The following is an 18,069-nucleotide window of genomic DNA, read 5'->3' on the forward strand; positions in this document are numbered from 1 at the left end:
ATTACACGAAGTCTACAATCAGTCCGAAGCCAGCAATGCAGTGCATGATGCCGCTGAGATGCAACGGCCAGCAAAAATCTCAACGACGCTGTCAGCTCTGTTCCAGTGTACTGCGCAGCAGCAGCTGTCACCGGTCATGCATTGTGAGTAATTGCACAGAAATTTTAGTCGGAACAGCGAGCACATGAATAAACGAGGAGTTCTGCAAAATACCATTAGAAGTGCGAAGATAAAACGGAGTATTAGAAATGCGAAGTTACAACTTGATGAATTTAAGGAAAAAAGTGTCACTGGAAACAAAGTCACTTTATGTACGGGAGGCTATGGTACGGTCACACCATTGAGCGGCCGTGGTACGGTGTACACAGAACCTCGCAACAAGATATTTAAATACACGTATGTCTTCATTAAATCTACGTATCTAAGCAAAAGTCACTTTATAAAGCGCGTCAAACAAGGCAAATATCTTGCGCAATCACAGGTAGTAAACTTATTACACACGGAAAGACAGACCATCCAGGCAAGAAGAAAACTATGATAGCAGAAGTCGCGATATATGTATACTTGGGCTATGCTGCGGTCGGTGAATTCGAAAAAATTCGGGGGGGGGGGGGGGGGGGGGTGGAGGGAGCTGAAGCCCCATATAAGCCCCCCCCCCCCCCCCCCCCCCCCCCCCCCCCTGGCTACTCCCCTGCAACCCAGAGCTACCCTGGACCTGTTCCACTGCCCGGCGGACCCTCCCACCGCAGCTAGGGCGTGGGGCACCTTACCAGTTTGGAGGCTTGGGGGACCCTGCTGCGCTCCGAGGAGCCGGAAGCCGTCGGCACAGGCCGGGCTGCCAGCATCACGATATATCCCTCCGAGGCATGAACGTTTGAGTGCAGTGGGGCCGTGCGGGCCCATGGCTCCTGTCCCAATTATTACACTGTGCAAAGTAAAGTTTTGACCACCACCATCTCGTGCCTCAAAACGGCTCCTCAGGGAGGTGGGCCTGCGGTGGAACCACGAAGGTGACAATATGAAGTGGACTATGGACAATCAGTTCACCGGCAGCCTAGTATACCTCGCCGAAACTCTCCATCCCTTCCTTTAACTTAGTCGCTTTGGGACGTTAAACCCCATAAACCAATCCAAACCTTCCTTTAACTTTCTATACTCCTACATTCCACTATCCCTTACCTCATGGCAGACTTCTCGAAATAAAAAAAGAATCGAAAGGCGATAGTGCCCGATGGAGTCCGCGCTCAGTGCACTCCACCGGGGAGTACGTACGTGGAAGGCACTTGCGAACATTGTTCGGTATTTCACGGAGCCTTTTCGCACCACCAAGACTTGTACTATGGGGTTGTATGCGCCGCGCTGAACGCGTCCGCTCATCGACTAAAAGACAACACTGGCTGTAAAACATGACAAAGCAGAGGAGCTGAACACGGCAGACGGGAAGAGAAGGGTGCATCACCCGAGTGCTTCGATGGATAGCTCCTGCGATCTTTTTCAGAAAGCGGGTGAAAGGAATGCACGAGCACTTACAGGAGGGTGGGCTGTTCTTGATCGCGGTCAGAGGGAATGCCGCTCGAACAGGAATTACGTCCTCGGTGCGAATACAAGTCTCCCACCACCATACATGAACCGCTATGGATGCCGTTCCAGACTGCAGCAGACGACGCGCGTGGAAGTGCTCCTCACTATGAAGCGCAGTACTTGCAGCTGCCCTCCGTTTTTTCAGTTTCAGAAAATAAAATAAAATAAGATAAGATATGGTAGCGAAACTTCACTGAGCTTCACATCTCTTTGATATATGTCTTATATGTATTGCCACCTAGCGGCGTTCGGCGAAGCTCCGCGTATGCGTCGAGGTCGGCGGCCGGCGGGGCTGATGATACTAGGTCGGCCCTCCTCCCCCGTAACGTTGGTTTCGCCGCATCAACGCTGATCTGAGGCATCTCGCTTTGGTTCAGCAGCAGTTCCCGAGGCTGACCGGCTGCGCAGCTGATTAAATCCGCATCCGGACGCTGCTGATGGCTGTGCGGCGCAGTAGGGCGCGCGGATAGGACCGGCGTGAGGCGGAATACCCCCGGCATCTGCCGTCATCAGCGCGGTGAGTTCCGCACTCTTCGGCGCACACGGGTGTTTCCCCGAGGTAGTCGTGGACGCTGCTGGAGGGAGATCTTGCTGCCTTGGATACTTTCGCTTTTCCCACCGCTGATAATGCCTCTCGGTCGGAATCCGCGGCATGCAGTGCTTTCTGGCCGGACGGCTTTCGGGAGGAGGTTGGCCGTCACCTCGCTTCGTGTGACAGCTCCTTGAGGCGAACTGACCTAGTACCCGGCGTCAGCCGCGTTCACAACTTCGTGGCAGGGCGAAATAAATGCACTGATTGTAATCTGAACGCGATCGCCGACAGTCAGACTTGACGTGCGTCATCAGAGCCGCCGCCGTAAGAAAAATACGCTAGCAGCTCGATATCTAGCTGCTCCTTTACATCTCAGCTACCGGCTTTCCCGGCCTTTGAATGCCATTCCTTCCTGCCGGAAAAACTGGATCTATTTTGGGTCGCTGATATGTGCGCTGTTCCACGCGCTCTGTTGGGAGGTATGTCTTTAATTAAATTAGTCTCTCTCATACGTTGATATCTTGAGCAGCTTAACTGCGTAGACGCGCGGATGGGGCATCATTGCGGTCATGCGTCGCGCAGTGGAGAAAACCCTTGTCTGTGTATTGTGTATACACATGCTCGCTGCTCCCCGTACACGAGCATTATGCTGTCTGTAAGAAGTTTTGCTGCGTGCGTGCCTTTTAATTAAGGCACATGGTATTCAAAAGGAGCAAAATATGAAGTGATGCGTGAAGTTTAATGCAAGATTTCTGTGTGTTCTAGCCGTGCTCATGCTTGTCCCGTGCAATGGCAAAACAAAAATGTATGCTGTACTACACTCATTCTGTTGAACATTATATGCACTTTGTTGCTGAGGTGTAACCTTTCGGGATGAATGCATCTTTTGCAGTGAAATGAACTACATAATTATCAATCAGCACAGACTGATGGGGCAAAATTCAATTGTATTCAACCTCCAACTGAAAGAGTGTGGACCTGCAATGACAGCTCTTATGACCTGCATGCTGTGCATAATCACTTTGAATGTGTCCTGCTCTCATGGTCTGTACAGGTATATGTTGAAAATGACAGGGAAGGCTTGGTTTGCATTCTGAATACAAGTTTATTTTTCCTAAAAATAATGGGGATAATTCTTTACGAAGAAAGCGCTGAGCAACAAGCCGAAATTCTGCTTTCACTCATACTCTAGGAGATTCAGAACTTCATCAGCATATGTTAGCGGCCTTTTACCCAACTTACATATTGTGGTAGTAGGAAGGAGATGTAAAAACTGCGAATGGTCACACGTTTGCTTGCCACCACTTCCTTCCTTGCATCGTGTAGGGGAAAGAAAACCATTTTTAAGGCGAAAGCCTTCAATTCATCATACTGTCGTTAGCAACCGTGTCAGCAACCATGTCAGCAGATATGTTTGCGTTTTGGTTACGTCCCTTATATATGCATATGCCAATCATTACTTAATCGATACTTAATCGATGTCATTTGAATGATATCAGAACGCAATTTAAGGCATCCTATGATAATTAATGACTAATTGAGTAATAATAGTTAAGCATTTAGCCTAATTAACCTTTCTAGTCAGGCCAGATAAATAAATAAAACCGAGTAGGAAATTGATTGAGTTACCAGGGTCTACGGAGCGCGAGACGAGCACACTAACCACTCTGCCATATGCCAGCTCGACAGTTTGGAATGAACAAAGGTGCATCTAGTGAATATGGTGTCTTCGTTCACTCCCGTCTTCCTTCCTTCCCCTTACAGCGAGGTTCAGGTGTCCACCGAGATATGCAAGAGAGATACATTTCCTTTCCTCAAAAACCAATTACCGACAAGCAAGGCGTACAGCCGAATGGGCGATGGTGTTCTTTGGACTCCCTGGCAGCGTTGCAAGATGCTGTTGCGTTCCATTCTTAGAGGCGAAGCCTAACATCTTAACCACACTTCAGTGACACGAGCAGCAACACCGCGCTTAAGGCTTTAGCCTCACCGCACTTTAGGCCAGCAATTTTTTGTTTTAGTGCAAAAGCACTGTTGGCCTTGTGACCTGGAGAATGCGGGCATGTGGTGAAGCCTCTTTAAATTAGTCACTTGATGTGGGAAACGGTTGGAAGTAAATGAGACTTTGAATGAGGGTGACCTTGCCCAACGTGGAGAAATAAAATAAATATTATTGTTGCAACTGGGTTTCAAACCCACGGTAGTATGAACGGATCAATTTCGCTGGCCACTGCTCGAGAGCACTATGCTATCGCCACAGCTGATCATGTATTGTGTTAAACTGCAACGCACTTGCATTGCACGTCATCGTCTTCATCGACTTCCATCTGTGCGTGAGTCACGAAAGGAAAGGAAACACACTTTCAATCATGCCAACACCAGCAGAAACCTGCCTTAATGCAGTATTTCTTGGCTAGCATTGCTACACTGCCAGCAATATTTTTCTCTGATCATGTGGAAAGGTACAGATAAGCCTCGCATTACTCCTTCAAAACAAATTCTTTTGGCAAAACGTGTCTCAGGTGCTAAAACAATATTAATTCTAAATGGAATCAATGGGACCTGGAGGCCCTATCGTAAAATAGGCAGCTTGGTCATATTTGAGTTACTTGTGTCGGCTTGTGTCATGTAAACATCGATTCTTCCTGAATCTGTGTGTAATAATAAATGTTTTTTTTCCTCCAAAGAACATGTCTACACTCAGCACAAGCACTTTTCCTGCGGAAAGGAACAAGTTTCAAGAGCAGCCTTCCATACGTGTTGGAGAGTCGATTCATCCAATCAGGAAAAAATAAATAGCATTCCATCATCACATGAACCCAAAGACGAAGAAAACATTACACGAAAACATTGAACCTCTATGGACTATCGCCCATGGCAACAAATTGGAACCTGCTGACACGGTGCAAAACCAAGTGGTAGTTCAACTACATTTAAAGCCATTCAACTTTCAACCTTTGAAAAGCTAATCAACTCGTCCAATGGCTCATGTTCAGGTAAAATCCGTTTTGTGGCTGCAGCTTGATGCTACTGAACAAGGCAGGAATCATGAATATGAACTCCCCTTGAAAGGCGAACCTTCACCATACGAGTACTTCAAAAAAATGTCCGCTTCGACTCAATCTTGCAGAATTTAAAAATTGGTGAATTGGTAAATTGGTTTTTGTAAAAAAGAAATGGCACAGTATCTGTCTCACATATCTCGGTGGACACCTGAACTGCGCCGTAAGGGAAGGGAGGAAGGTGGGAGTGAAAGAAGAAAGAGAGAAAGAGGTGCCATAGTGGAGGTCTCTGGAATAATTTCGACCACCTGGGGATCTTTTAACGTGCACTGACATCGCACAGCACACGGCCGCCTCTTGCGTTTCGCCTCCATCGAAACGCGGCTGCCACGGTCGGGCTCGAACCCAGGTACTCCGGCTCGGTAGACGAGCGCCTTATCACTGAGCCATCGTGGCGAGTGCAAAATTTCGCATTATGAATTTTTAGTCACTGCAGAAAGGCTCGAGGCTGGAAATCTGGATGTTGGAAAAATAACAACAGAGGTACAAGCTATGTGTGATGTTGTTCTCACCTGTTCTTAGTAAGAGCTGTGACTCACACACCTCTACTTCGGCAAAGACTAGCTCGGTTTCAAAGCAGTTCAAAGAAATTGCAAAACTAAGCACTTCACACCCACTATGTCCCATCAATTCCATTTGGAATCCTGCAAAAATGCTGATAAGAACCAATGGAATTTTGATTTTCTTATCTTTTTTAGATTATCCTCCTCCTGTACATATCAATTTTTCATATTGAACAGTTTTAATCGGGGCCAGAAAGGGTCAGTGTTGCATCTATACTTTTCTTTTTTATAGCATACTGCACTGTGCTCAATTTAAATTTAAGTTCAGCCCTTTTCATTACCTTCAAAGTTTCTGCTCCATAGGTGAGCACTAGTAAGATACAGGTGTTGTATGTTTTCATCTCGATTAATGCTGGGAAGCTGCTATTCATCACCCGAGAGTGCCTGCGTGCAGATGCAGTGTTCGACCCAATTCTTATTTTCCTAACACATCTGTAGTCACTGCCTGCCCTAAGTATAATTCCTCTCCAATTCTTCGCTACCTGTCAGAAAACTACTGTTTCTTTTCGAGACAGTTTTATTTATTTATCTATTACAGTACCCACAGCACCGTGAGGCATTGCAGGGGGGGGGAAGACGACTCAAACACAGTCGAAAAAGCAGGAAATGCAGATAAAAAGAAGATAGGCAAGCAACTGAATTTACAATCAAACAAGCAGACAGGGAACACTTTTACAATCATTGAAGAAACAAGGGCCTAATTACAATGCATTTTTCGCAGTGAGGAAAAAAGAACTATCAGTGGAGGTAATGGTAGCAATCTCATGTGGGAGTTTATTCCATTTGGGAATTGTTTTGGCGGAAGAAGGACATCTTGAAGAAGTTCGTTTTACACCTGATCTCTTTAATTTTAAAGGCATGATCAAGACGCGGTGAGACATAATCGGGATGTCGCAGGTAATGCTCCCTGTTAATACCAGTCTTATTGTGAAAGACACTGTGGAGAAATTTTAGTCTAAGAAGTTTCCTTCGCTGCTGGAGTGATTCCCGTCCAAGGTCAATCTTTGCAGCGGAGACGCCGAAGTTTCTGGAGTAGTTGGCATTAACAAATCGCACGGCCAATTTCTGGATCCTTTCAATCTTGTGAATATCTACCAGCAGCCGAGGGTCCCAGACACAACAAGCATATTCAAGTACTGGACTAACTTCCATACCTACTTTGCTTCTGCACCCCAAGTTACTTGGCCAGGCATCATCGTGAGCGAAGTGGCAATTAATAAGTGTCTGTCTATGGAGAGGGGGGAGGATGGCAAGCAGCGGCCTAATCAGCCATGACGGTGAGGTCTATGCACGCACGTCAATACATGAATGAATGAATGTTTATTTTCGCTTTTGCCTCACAGAGAGTGTGGGTGACAAAATAAAAGCGATTCACAATAACCGCTTGACGGCTTCGTCACCCGAAAAAATCGACGATGACAGCTGCGGCAGTTCATGTGGCATACAAATGACAGTTCACGTTTTAAACAAAACAGATTGTGGTGTAATGCAGGTAGGGGGGTAAATATATTAAACAAAGAGGAGAAAAAAAAATAGTAATGGTCAACATATGTATTTCACTACTAATACAGCCTAAGCAATAAAAGTTTCACGAAGTGCACGAAAAGACATTGTGTTTATATTGTTATAAAGAGAAGAGTTCAAACATCTTGGTAGTATATATTTCAGCATAGCAAAAGCATGGTTTATTCTACATCTGGGCACTGAAAACATTTCAGTGTTTCTAGTGGTGTACGGCGGGTTGTGTGGCACCAGCTGCACAATACGGGACAAAAAGAGGTCATTTCTTGCCGTCTGCTTTTAGTAGAAACAGGCAGACCTGTACTCAAACAACCTAGGAACTGGAATTATTTTGTATTTTATTCAAATGAGACGAGTTGGGGCATCATAGCAGGAATTTGTAATGACTGGTAGCATTTTCTTCTGTTCAAGAAAAGGCTTTTGCAAATTGGACACTGTGGTATTTCCCCATACCAAATAACAATACCCTAAGTATGAGAAAAAGAATGCATAGTAAAGGCCAAGTTTTGTTTTTGTAGGTAAGATGTATTTATTGCGAGAGACGATACCTATGAATTTAGAAAGCTTGATGCAGACCTTGTTTTTGTGAGCATCCATGACAATGAAGGGGTAAAATCTACGCCAAGTGATGTGAATAATTGAACATATTCAATTTGTGTGCCACTGAAAAAGATAGGTGGTGCATTCCCTACCAGCTTGCCCTTGGCATGAAATATTATCGGCTTTGTTTTTTGCTTGTTTACTGTCAAGAGGTTTGAGGATGACCATTCCCCCAGAGCAGTCAATACTGTGTTCGCTGAATTGGTTAATTGATTAATATCAGTAAAAGAGCAAAACAAACTGGTGTCATCAGCATAAATAGTAAATTTTATCTAGTTGTTTATATTAATGATATCATTTATATATATATGTTAAAAAGTATAGGACCCAAGAGTCTAGCCTGTGGCATGCCATTTGAAATTTGTAGAGTGGCAATTATTGATGACAACATATTGTGAACGTGAGAACATATATGACTTCAAAAGGTTGAGGGCATGGCCACGTATACCATTATGTTCAAGTTTAGCAAAGAGGGTATTATGATTAAGGGTATCAAACGCCTTGCTGAAATCTACGAAGATTCCAAGAGTGAGCTTCTGGTATTCAGTATTACCTAATATGTATTCTTTTTGATCAAGTAATGCATGTTCCGTTGATTTGTTCTTGGTAAACCCATACTGGCAGTCATTTATAACAGTTCTTTGAAAACATAGTGCAAAAAGGACACGGACGACACAGAAGTGGACAGGACAGGAATAGCGCCTGTCCTGTCCACTTCTGTGTCGTCCGTGTCCTTTTTGCGCTATGTTTTCGAAGAACTGTTACCAACTAGCCCAAACCAAGCTACTGTTGCATCAAATTTATAATAAAGTGCTTTAGAAGCAAATTATGAGTTCGATGATGAACTACGCATTCTAGCCCCCTGGAGAAGAAAGGTAAGACAGATACGGGCCTGCAATTACTTGAATTATTTCTATCTCCTTTCTATCTCCCTTCTATCTAAATTATTTCTATCTCCCGCCGCCCTATCAAGTTTCATGTCAGCAGGAAAGTGGGCTGTAGTCAGCGCCGTGTTATATACATGTATATGCGTCAAGCTGAGAACTATTGAAGGCAGAACATACTTTATTGGCGACTCTGGAGATCGCAAGAGTCTAAGCTTGTGTCTCTCAAATCTTTTAGAATGGAGTGCACTTCATTTTCATCTGTAGGTTCAAAGATGAGTGATTGTGAAATTCTATCACCCAGAAATCTTGAGAAGTCAGGGCTGTGATATCGACTGCCAACGGTGGTAAAAAATTTATTAATAGCACCGGCCAAACGAGACCCACTTAGGTTAGTGCAATCAACGGTTAAACTTGTCATGTTATTTGGATGAGTAATTCTATTGAAAAGTATATTAAGGTGCCTCCATTTTTCTTTAGGACAATTAGACAGTTCCTTATCAAAAAAGTTATTGTGGTAAGTCGTCCTGGCTGTCTTGAGTTCTTTGTTCAAAGAATTCTGAAATGCTTTAAAACGGGCCAATAATGAAGTACCCTTAGTCCTAATGAATTCAGTGAACTTCCTGTGCTTCTTTTTTACAAGTTTTATAAGTCTTGCATGTGCAACAGCTCTCCTGTATTCAGCAAAAATTGTTTCAATGCGATAGTATATAGGTTTTTTTTTTAAATGAATTTAAGCGCACAGGAACATGCACACAAGAAGAAGACACACACAGGACAGGCGCTATTTATGTATTTAGGTTGTTTTCTGGCAAAGCTACTGGATTTCTCTAACGAAATCCCCCTACTGTTCGAGAGGGTCATGACATCATCAGCACCACCAGATTTGAAAATCTGAACACTAAAATGTTGTGGTACCTTTAATTGGATTATAATATGTGATTACACTAACCCAACCCACTCTTCCACATTAATGTATTGCAATAACCCCCCACTAATCTGCCACTAATACAGCTGAACATTAATCCACCCACTAATCCATATAACTTAACAGAACGTGTTGCTGGGGCAAGTTGGTAACTGTTCATCTTTGGTTACAGGCGCGAAAAAAGACAGAACACAAGACAGAAAGACGGGACGAAGCGCCACTCACAACTGACTTATTCCAAGAAAACATGCATAAATATATGCCGTCTTACATGCAAAGATTACTGTCATCTTCAAAGTTGATATGATAGTGAACGGGTGAAAAAAGGTGGCATATGTATAGGCTCTTGCGTTGCACCCGCTTTGTGTGATATTTTTCTGTCATAAATGGATCAAGTTTTGCACCAGGTTTTACCGACTAGTAACGTTTTTAAAGTGTTCAGATATGTGGACGATTTTTTAATCATTTTTACTAAGGACGGAAGTTTGAACTTCAAAAAAAGTGTGCAAGATGTTTTTATCCTTATTTCGACAACATGGAAATGGCTTAAGTTTTACATGTGAAATTCCTGAAGGTAATGTTCTACAGTTTTTGAATCTGAATATTGAGTTCTGTGGGGAACAGGTTTGTTGGGCGTATGCTCCGCGTGCAAAAAAGGGGCTTCTGCCATATGATTCTGCTCATTCCAAGCTAATAAAAATGGGGATTGCTTCACTTTGCCTCCAATCTGCCCTCCTTGAAAAATCATGCTGTCACAAGATGCATCTAAGTTCTCAAAACCAATAGACCAGGCCATCTTCAGCTGGGTTCCCTGGTTCGGTCGTAACGGCTGTTGCTGAAAGACTGCTGCAGAAGATGAAGAGTAAGGCTGTGAGAGCTGGGGGAAGATGTCCCTCGTAAAGAGGTGGTGCGACCTGTGGTGGTGCCCTGCGTACACAAGTTAGCCCACAATTTGAAAAAGGTCGCGAGCAGGCACGGTGTTCCGCTTGTGTTTTCAGCCCCTGAAAAGCTCGGAAGCCTTTGCTTTCGTATTGAAAGAGGACGAACAGAAGAGAGAGGGTGCGGCACGACACATGGGCGATCGTTCATGAAGTGCGCCGAAGGAGTTGTGTATGAAATTCCCCTCTCGTGCGGCCGCTCCTATACAGGGCAGACTGGGCGCCGCGTTAACGAGCGAATCAGGGAACATGAAAGAAAGGTTCAGTGAAATAAAGAAGGCCCGAATATGCCTAAGCATATAAGGTCCTGCCCGTCACGCTCTTGTGAGCCATGTTTTTCTTGTGCACGAATTCTGTCAAAAAGCAAAGACACAGAAACTAGGGAACTAATCGAAGCTTTTTTTATTGCAAAAAAGGAAGCATGTGCGTCAGTGACACATCCATATCTTTGTACAAGGCTGGGAGCAATTTTTTCACCAGTTCACTATCATATCAACTTTGAAGATGATAGTATTCTTGCATGTCAGACGGCATATATTTGTGCATGTTTTCTTGGAATAAATCAGTTGTGAGTGGCGCTTTGTCCTGTCTTTCTGTCTTGTGTTGTGTCTTTTTTCGCGCCTGTAACCAAAGTAATCCATATAAATTTATTTTCTGTGGTGGGCCTACTTCCAAAATTTTGGGGATTGTTTGGAACGTTTGGAGGTGGGCCAACTTCCAATTGCTATCTCCATTTACTTCCTTAAGAATGCAGTTCAGGAGGCCGCAAGTTTTTTCTTGATGTATCTACATGAAATTTTTCGAGCACATTACAAATAATTTTATTATAGTAATAAAATGAATTTACATAATTTCGTAATAAATAATAAAAATGCCTGTTATACCTCTAGAAAATTGTTTTTAATGGATGTTTTTGCTCTGAATCTTGTGAAAAATGCTTCAGAATTAAGAATATATGGCAGTGGCTGGTTCGACATTCATTGCGTTCCTACTGATGTGCAATGGTGCAGGCATTCTTAGAATTTTTTTTTTTGCAAAGCACGAATTTGGTTTTTAATTTTTGCGATGCAGTGTCCGCTGGCATATTTAGAGTGAGAATTAAATTTCATACAAAAAAATTAAAAGCCACAAGTTGGAATAACAAGGAATATTGACCTAGGAGTGGAACAAAACAAATGGGTTCAAAATAGATAACACAGTCGCGAAGAAATCTGCTCCTCGAGGTGAGTATCTAGGCAGGCAACTGTAACCGAAAGAGAAACAGCTGTTATTAGAGTGTTTCTCCGCAGTGCACAGCCGTCACATTTCACGAAGCAACTTTTTAAAGAGTACTGTCTGGTTAACATCTGCATTGAAACTTTGGGGACAGTGTAAGAAACAGGGAATACAAATGGATACAGCAGTTATCAAAGAAATAAATTTTTTTGGCCATTTTTGGGCCATTTCGAAGCAGCGTTCCCCCGTAAATGGGCAGTCCGGGCTTAGATACTAGCGGGCATTGTATCTGGCCGGTTGGCGATGATTTCCGACAGGTAGTGCCACTCTAAATTGGAGGAACCACTTGTTGCCTCGAGTGGCACTGCTGACAGCTGAACGTTGGCACTACTGGCAGGCTAACCCAGGTCAAGGAAAAATCCGTCTGCTAGGCTGTGAGCAGTGTCTTGCCAATTGTGAAAAATTTGATCTTGTTGACAACGCCAGATATACACATGTCAACTCATCCGGACCTAGCCTTGAACAGCACTGGTCCAGACAGCCAAAGTATTGTTCTCTGAACCTACTGTGCATATCCCTGGCAGTTCTATACGAGGACATTGCCTTGCGCGTTGAATTTTTTTGTTTGGGCTTTTTGTTGAGAGCTGTTGTTGCCTTTCTGATTTCGATGGCAGGCCTGGCAGCATCAAGCCTCGTGCAGATTCGCCTGCCTAAGAACAAGTTGGCCGGTGTTTCCTTTGTTGCAGCTTGTGGGGTGCTGTGCTGTGCCAGTAAAAATGTTTGTGCTGTCAACTCCAGAGTGTTGCTGTGTTGCACCTTTCAAAACTGGGAGTTCAGTGACAAATAAACCTATCAGCGAGTCCATTGGTGCTTGGGTGGTATGGTGTGGTTACAATGTGGCAACCTCCTAGCTTTTTGACAAGCTTCTTGAATTCAGGACAAGCAAAATGTAGTGCGTTGCAAGCGTTTCCGGCATGCCAATACTGCAGAATAAGTCTCGAAGTCGTATAGGGCACTCCAGTATGGGCATTGTATGTGTGTGTACACACACACACATGCACACGCATGCACACACACATGAATGCACGCACGCATGCATGCACGTGCGTGCGCGCGCACGCCCACACACGCACACACACACACGTACACACGCACACCTGGCAGGCTGTCTACAATCCAGTGGGCAGGTTGTGGACAGCAAACAAACTACAACGGCTTTAAGGCAGAGTGGAAGCCTTAGTGCTAGCGCACTGAAAAAGCAGTTTGTTTTCCATAATTAGTGTTTTCTTTCATTCGTAGCATATGATTTTGTTCAGAGAACCGGATGGTGTTACTATTAGAATCAGAATCAGTTTATTCAAACGAACAAACAGTGCGTACACACATTTGTTAAATACAGGAGGAGGTCCCAAAGCCAAAGGCTGCACAGGGGGCCTCCTGTTGCAAACTTACAAAAAAGAATCGCTATGTACAAACAACAGTGGATAAAATTTAAACAGATTATAAAAATATAAAGCAAGGAAAGATCTGGAAAAACAAAGAATTCGATTATTATATCACCACGGGTGTGGTACATTACAAGGCCTAACCTGATCGAGATTAAGAAAGTGTTTTATTGGATGTTCTTACTGAGGGTGCCTCTCTAGATACGTTTCTAGCACGGGGCACCTTTTTGTGCCATGTGGGCAGTGGATAGATGAGACATGCCGTATGCTTGTAGACACATGCATCAGCGTCCACCGTTTATGTCCACCGCTCGGCAGAATGAGTGCTGTACACTTGTGTAGATATCTACGGCTTCACAGTTTCTGCCTTACCTAAATAACTGCTAACTTACTTCATCATCCACGATGGCACCTGCTTCAATCTTCCGATGCCATTGCCATGGTAACACAATAAAACGCAGTGTTGCTGTTAACCCTACGGGAAGCCATTCATTCCCTGTACAATAATGGACCGGAACAGCTTGCCATTGCTCATTCCAACCGAAGTGAACTTGTTGTTTTGATATTTGTAGTATTGAAGCAGCACTGATTTCAGATTACATGTTGTTGCATTATGTGCTTTAGCAAGGCATTCAACTGGGCTAGTTGGTAAAGATTCATGGTGACACACATGGTGCAAGTCAGCGCTTGTCCTGTGTCTTTCTTACTCTGGTTCCTCGTCTTTTGCGCTGTGTGTCACCATGAATACATTATGTGGATTTTGTTATTACATGCGTCAAGTATCTTACGAGTTGCTCCATCGTATTCCTGAGCTGTATTCTGTTCTCGCATGCATCAGTAGTTGCCCTTGAGCCCTCTCCTCCGTGTAATACTCTCGCCTGAGGGTCCTTGCAAGCAAGCAAACAAACAGAGTGTAGTGCCCACTGGAGTGCTTTTGTTGCAGTACTTGGCCCCTCTGTCATCTGCGCAGGCGTGGCCATGACAAGCCCAGCTGAAGTGGCTCCGGAGGGGGGGCGCCTGTCGGCGCCCAACCGCAGCCCACCCCGGCAACCACCCATCACCCAGCTGGAGTTCAGACAGGTGCCACACATCCCCCATCCTTGCGGGGGTCAGCCAGGGCTGTGGTGTAACCCTTAGACTCGGCCACTGTCAGCTCGATTGAGTGCTCATTCTTCATATCTTTCTGCCAGTGTAGGTCTCCAGCTGAGACATTACATCCAGGGGTACTGTTTATGCAGCATAAACAGTACCCCTGGATGCAACCCTGGATGTAAAATAAACTTAAAATTGATTTGCAGTGCTTTCGCATTGCATGCAAGCAGGCTCCTTAAAGTGACCCCGGTAATTTTTTCACCATTTTATTGCGAAAGCAATACTACGCCAAGTCTAACCGCTCATTGCGTGGTCCGTGGACCCCCCTGCTCCTCGAGGAGCTGCCGCCGCGCCTAACAGATGGTGTAACGTTGCTATGGCAACGCGTGACATCAGCTTGCTCTCTCCACCGCAGCCAGGAGGAGCCGGTTGTGCCGCGCTCCTCGAGGAGTCTTGCCATGGAAGTCACTGACGAAGAGTCTATATCTGAATCTAGTTGCTCTACTGCTTCTATTGCTTTCGCAACCAACCAGGTTTAACCAGAGCTAAACCACACCAATTTTTTTCTCCATACTTCACCTGGTGTGTACTGCTCCCGTGGCTGCAGCCACTTTTCAAGCTGGCACAAGTGCAGGCAGGTCAGCTCTCGCACTGTGTGCCCTTTGGCTGGTCACTCCTCCGGTGTCTTCTCCCTTGCTGCTTGCAGTGCGTTCTTTCTAGGGGTGTTTATTGTGAACCAGCGTGCCCCTTTGACGACCCTGGGTACTTCCAAAGAGCTGCCAGACATGTTCCTACCCTGGCTTCAGGCAGCAGGGCTCCCCATGGCACAAAGCCATTGCTCTCCAGTACTACTTAGTAGGCTCTCAATTCTCAAGGCTAGCCGTGGTTTATTACGGCCTAGTGAAAACAGTGATTTTCAGAAACTGAATCACAGCCATTTGAACAGCATTTGAGGCAGTTTTCTTTTTCAAAATGAGCCAAAGTCAGACATTGAATTTAAGTAAAAATTATATGTTCGCCCATAGATCTTTCCTTTGAAAAACTACCAAAATTAAATATACCTGATATAACTAGCATTTTAAAGCATATTCCCTATCAACTTCCAGTGTGCTGCTATGGATAAAAAACGTCCGCATTTTTCTCAGCTTCTGTAAAGGCGGATATGGCTCATTTTGAAAAAAAAAAAAAAGTTTCTGGATTTCTCTTTTTTTTTTTCTTCTTGGTGTGTGTGTGCCCTCCACCCTGGGTAACTGTACAAGGACTCTCTGCTGCGTGGTGCGCTCTGACTCAGGGACAGGCTGCTTGTGCTGCAGATTGCGGAAGCAGTCGGCCGCCACTTTGCAGGTGCTTTGTATAATCCCCTGGGGCTAGGCAGGGGAAAAATTATCTAATATGCTGGATAGCACGATCACAGGCATGGCAGTCACAGAAGAAGGGAGTTAGTGGCCTAAAAAGCTTTTTCTCGGCTACATTCAGAACCTGTGCTGCCATCTGGTGAGTGGGGTCAAAGTCGTGTCATATAACTCCTCTTCAGCGCGGTCAAAGAAAGCTGGCGGATACATCTGCATTTCAGCAGGTGGTGAAGCACAGGATCTGCCAATTTTGGTTCCAAAATATGATTTCCAAGTAATACTTATGCTTGAGGGTCCTTGTAAACAATCAAACAATGTGTACCTACTAGACTCAATGTGCTCCTCGGATGAAAATGGAGACTCGACAGACTTTTTTCAGGGGTAGCCATTTGAAAAAGCACTTTTCCAGCTGGCTTTCCAGGTGCAGTGAAATTTTCCAGCTTGAAGTTGCAGAAAATCCAGCTGGAGCTAGCTGGGAGTGTAAATTTAACATCTGGAAGCAAGAGCTGTTCCTAGCTGGACAAGATTTCTGTTTCAATAATCCAGCTGGAAACGTGAGCATTCCTTCACCTGGGTTTAAATTTCTGGTGGTATAGCATTGCTAAGCACAAAATACTGTGAAAAATTAGGTTTTTCCTGGTGGACACCACCACCATGCACTTGAAAGCGTGATTGAAGTGTCCACTGACCCAGGCAGCCATTTATGCGCCTCTGCGTTCCTAAAAATCAACAGAGTGTCAATGTCAGCGCCAGTGAACCCAATGAACGCTCGTGCAGCCTATTGCTGCAGTACCATGTATCTGCCAAAACATTCTCCATGCAAATGCATACGATGCACGTCTCTCTCTCACTGCTGCCACATATCTCAAAGCGTGATTGAAGTATCCACTGACCTGGGGAACCAGTTATGCTTTTTTCCTTTCATTTCATGAATTTGCGCATGAAGGAAGTTGATGGCGACGGGCACAGCGCGAAAGTATGGCAGTTTAACACGAGACGCGATTGGCTGCGGCAATATCATTGTGCTCTCGTGCAGTGGCTATCAAAGCTGATCTGTTCATGTGGCTGCGAGTTCGAAACCCAGTCGCGGCAATATTTATTTTATTTCTGCATGTATCTGAGAGGCTTGACACAAACCTTGCCTTTTTGAGGATTGGCAGTGACATGGTGCTAAAACGTTTATTACCGTCTCGAAGAAGTGCTGTCAGCGCACATACACATATACTTGAGCAATGAAAGCTCGCAAGTTTTTTCTGCGCTTTGGAATTATAGAATTTTCTCCATATTACACATTTCCCTGCACACAGGCAAAAGTTTGGGACATCCAAAGGGATATTTAAATTATGTTTTGGAAGCAAAATTGTCAGATCCTTTATAATTGGAAGAAATTGGTGACACAGTTTACACTCCAGGCCTAGGGAGTATGATGCCATCTGGTAATTGGGTTGGCTGCTAGTCCCCAGTGTGTAGTATGGGGAAGCATTTGTAGCAAATTTTGCATCCAAGACTTCAGTTAGAAAACAACGTCTCAAAAGGCCTGTGGCTGATCACGAAGCCTCCGAGAGGGAGGGGGGTGTCACATGGAGAAGGGCTAAGTATCGTTTGATTGCCATGGGCTCACAACCCAGGTAAAAGAAAGCTCGCGTTTCCAGCTGGATTACTGAAATCTTGTCCAGCTAGGAAGAGTACTTGCTTCAAGATGTTAAATTTACAATTCCAGTTAGCTTCAGCCAGATTCTCTTTAATTTCCAGCTGGAAAATGTCACTCCAGCTGGAAAATAAGCTGTAAAAGTGTTTTTCCAAATGGTTACCCCTGACAGAAGTATGTCGAGTCTCCATTTTCATCCAGGAAGCATGTTGCGTCCAGATGAGTGCATGTCCATCCTAGTGCAGTGCATGAAGTGACAGCATCATTATGACAGCAGCTCCTCTAGGAAAGATGTGTTATGAAGATTAATAAAAAAGTGTGTACGGTGTTCTCGTTTATGTCCAGAAAAGCACTGCCTTCAAAGTGAAGGCTTGGCTTGATTTGACGTGTTTTTCTCAAGTTCTGCTTTCACGTTGGGCAGTCATCCTTCAAAAATGTTCGAAGAAATGTTTGAGCTTTCAGAGTTTGTTTGGGATGTAGCACAGATGAATTTTATGCAGATAATGTGACCAAGTAAGCTTAATCGCACAGTGCACGGCCCAGTGCTGCCTTAGGACATCCCATCTAGCAGACGTCCAGATGAAGTGTGAGCCAGACCATATCGAAGCTTGGTTGGATGCTTTCTGGGCAGAGCTAGTATTTGACCTGGTTTTCACTTGGAAATGGCAGTTGAGTAGCCTCTCTTCCAAGCCCCCTGAAAAAAACTGA

At 44.6% G+C, this 18,069-nt stretch overlaps 1 protein-coding gene and 1 pseudogene across 6 annotated transcripts in view; one reads left to right on the forward strand and one right to left on the reverse strand.

Annotated features, from left to right (window-relative positions):
* The first annotated feature begins 1,865 nt into the window (after positions 1–1,865).
* The window catches only part of LOC149325856 (CUE domain-containing protein 1), a 55,754-nt gene continuing 39,550 nt past the window's right edge, over positions 1,866–18,069 (forward strand). For 4 of the 6 annotated variants that reach the window (XM_089562621.1, XM_089562616.1, XM_089562617.1 and 1 more), the window contains exons 1-2: positions 1,866–2,098; positions 14,240–14,349. In XM_089562621.1, the coding sequence (XP_089418747.1) occupies positions 14,248–14,349 (102 nt within the window). In that variant the 5' untranslated portion in view covers positions 1,866–2,098; positions 14,240–14,247. Of the gene's footprint in view, positions 2,099–14,239; positions 14,350–18,069 lie in introns of those variants that run through there. The other 2 variants (XM_089562620.1, XM_089562622.1) reach the window with 2 other exon arrangements.
* On the reverse strand, positions 7,280–7,856 carry LOC149325857 (uncharacterized; annotated as a pseudogene).

The sequence above is a fragment of the Amblyomma mixtum genome, chromosome 10, assembly GCF_055824585.1.
Source record: "Amblyomma mixtum isolate Tamu chromosome 10, ASM5582458v1, whole genome shotgun sequence".
Classification (NCBI taxonomy): Eukaryota; Metazoa; Arthropoda; class Arachnida; order Ixodida; family Ixodidae; genus Amblyomma; species Amblyomma mixtum.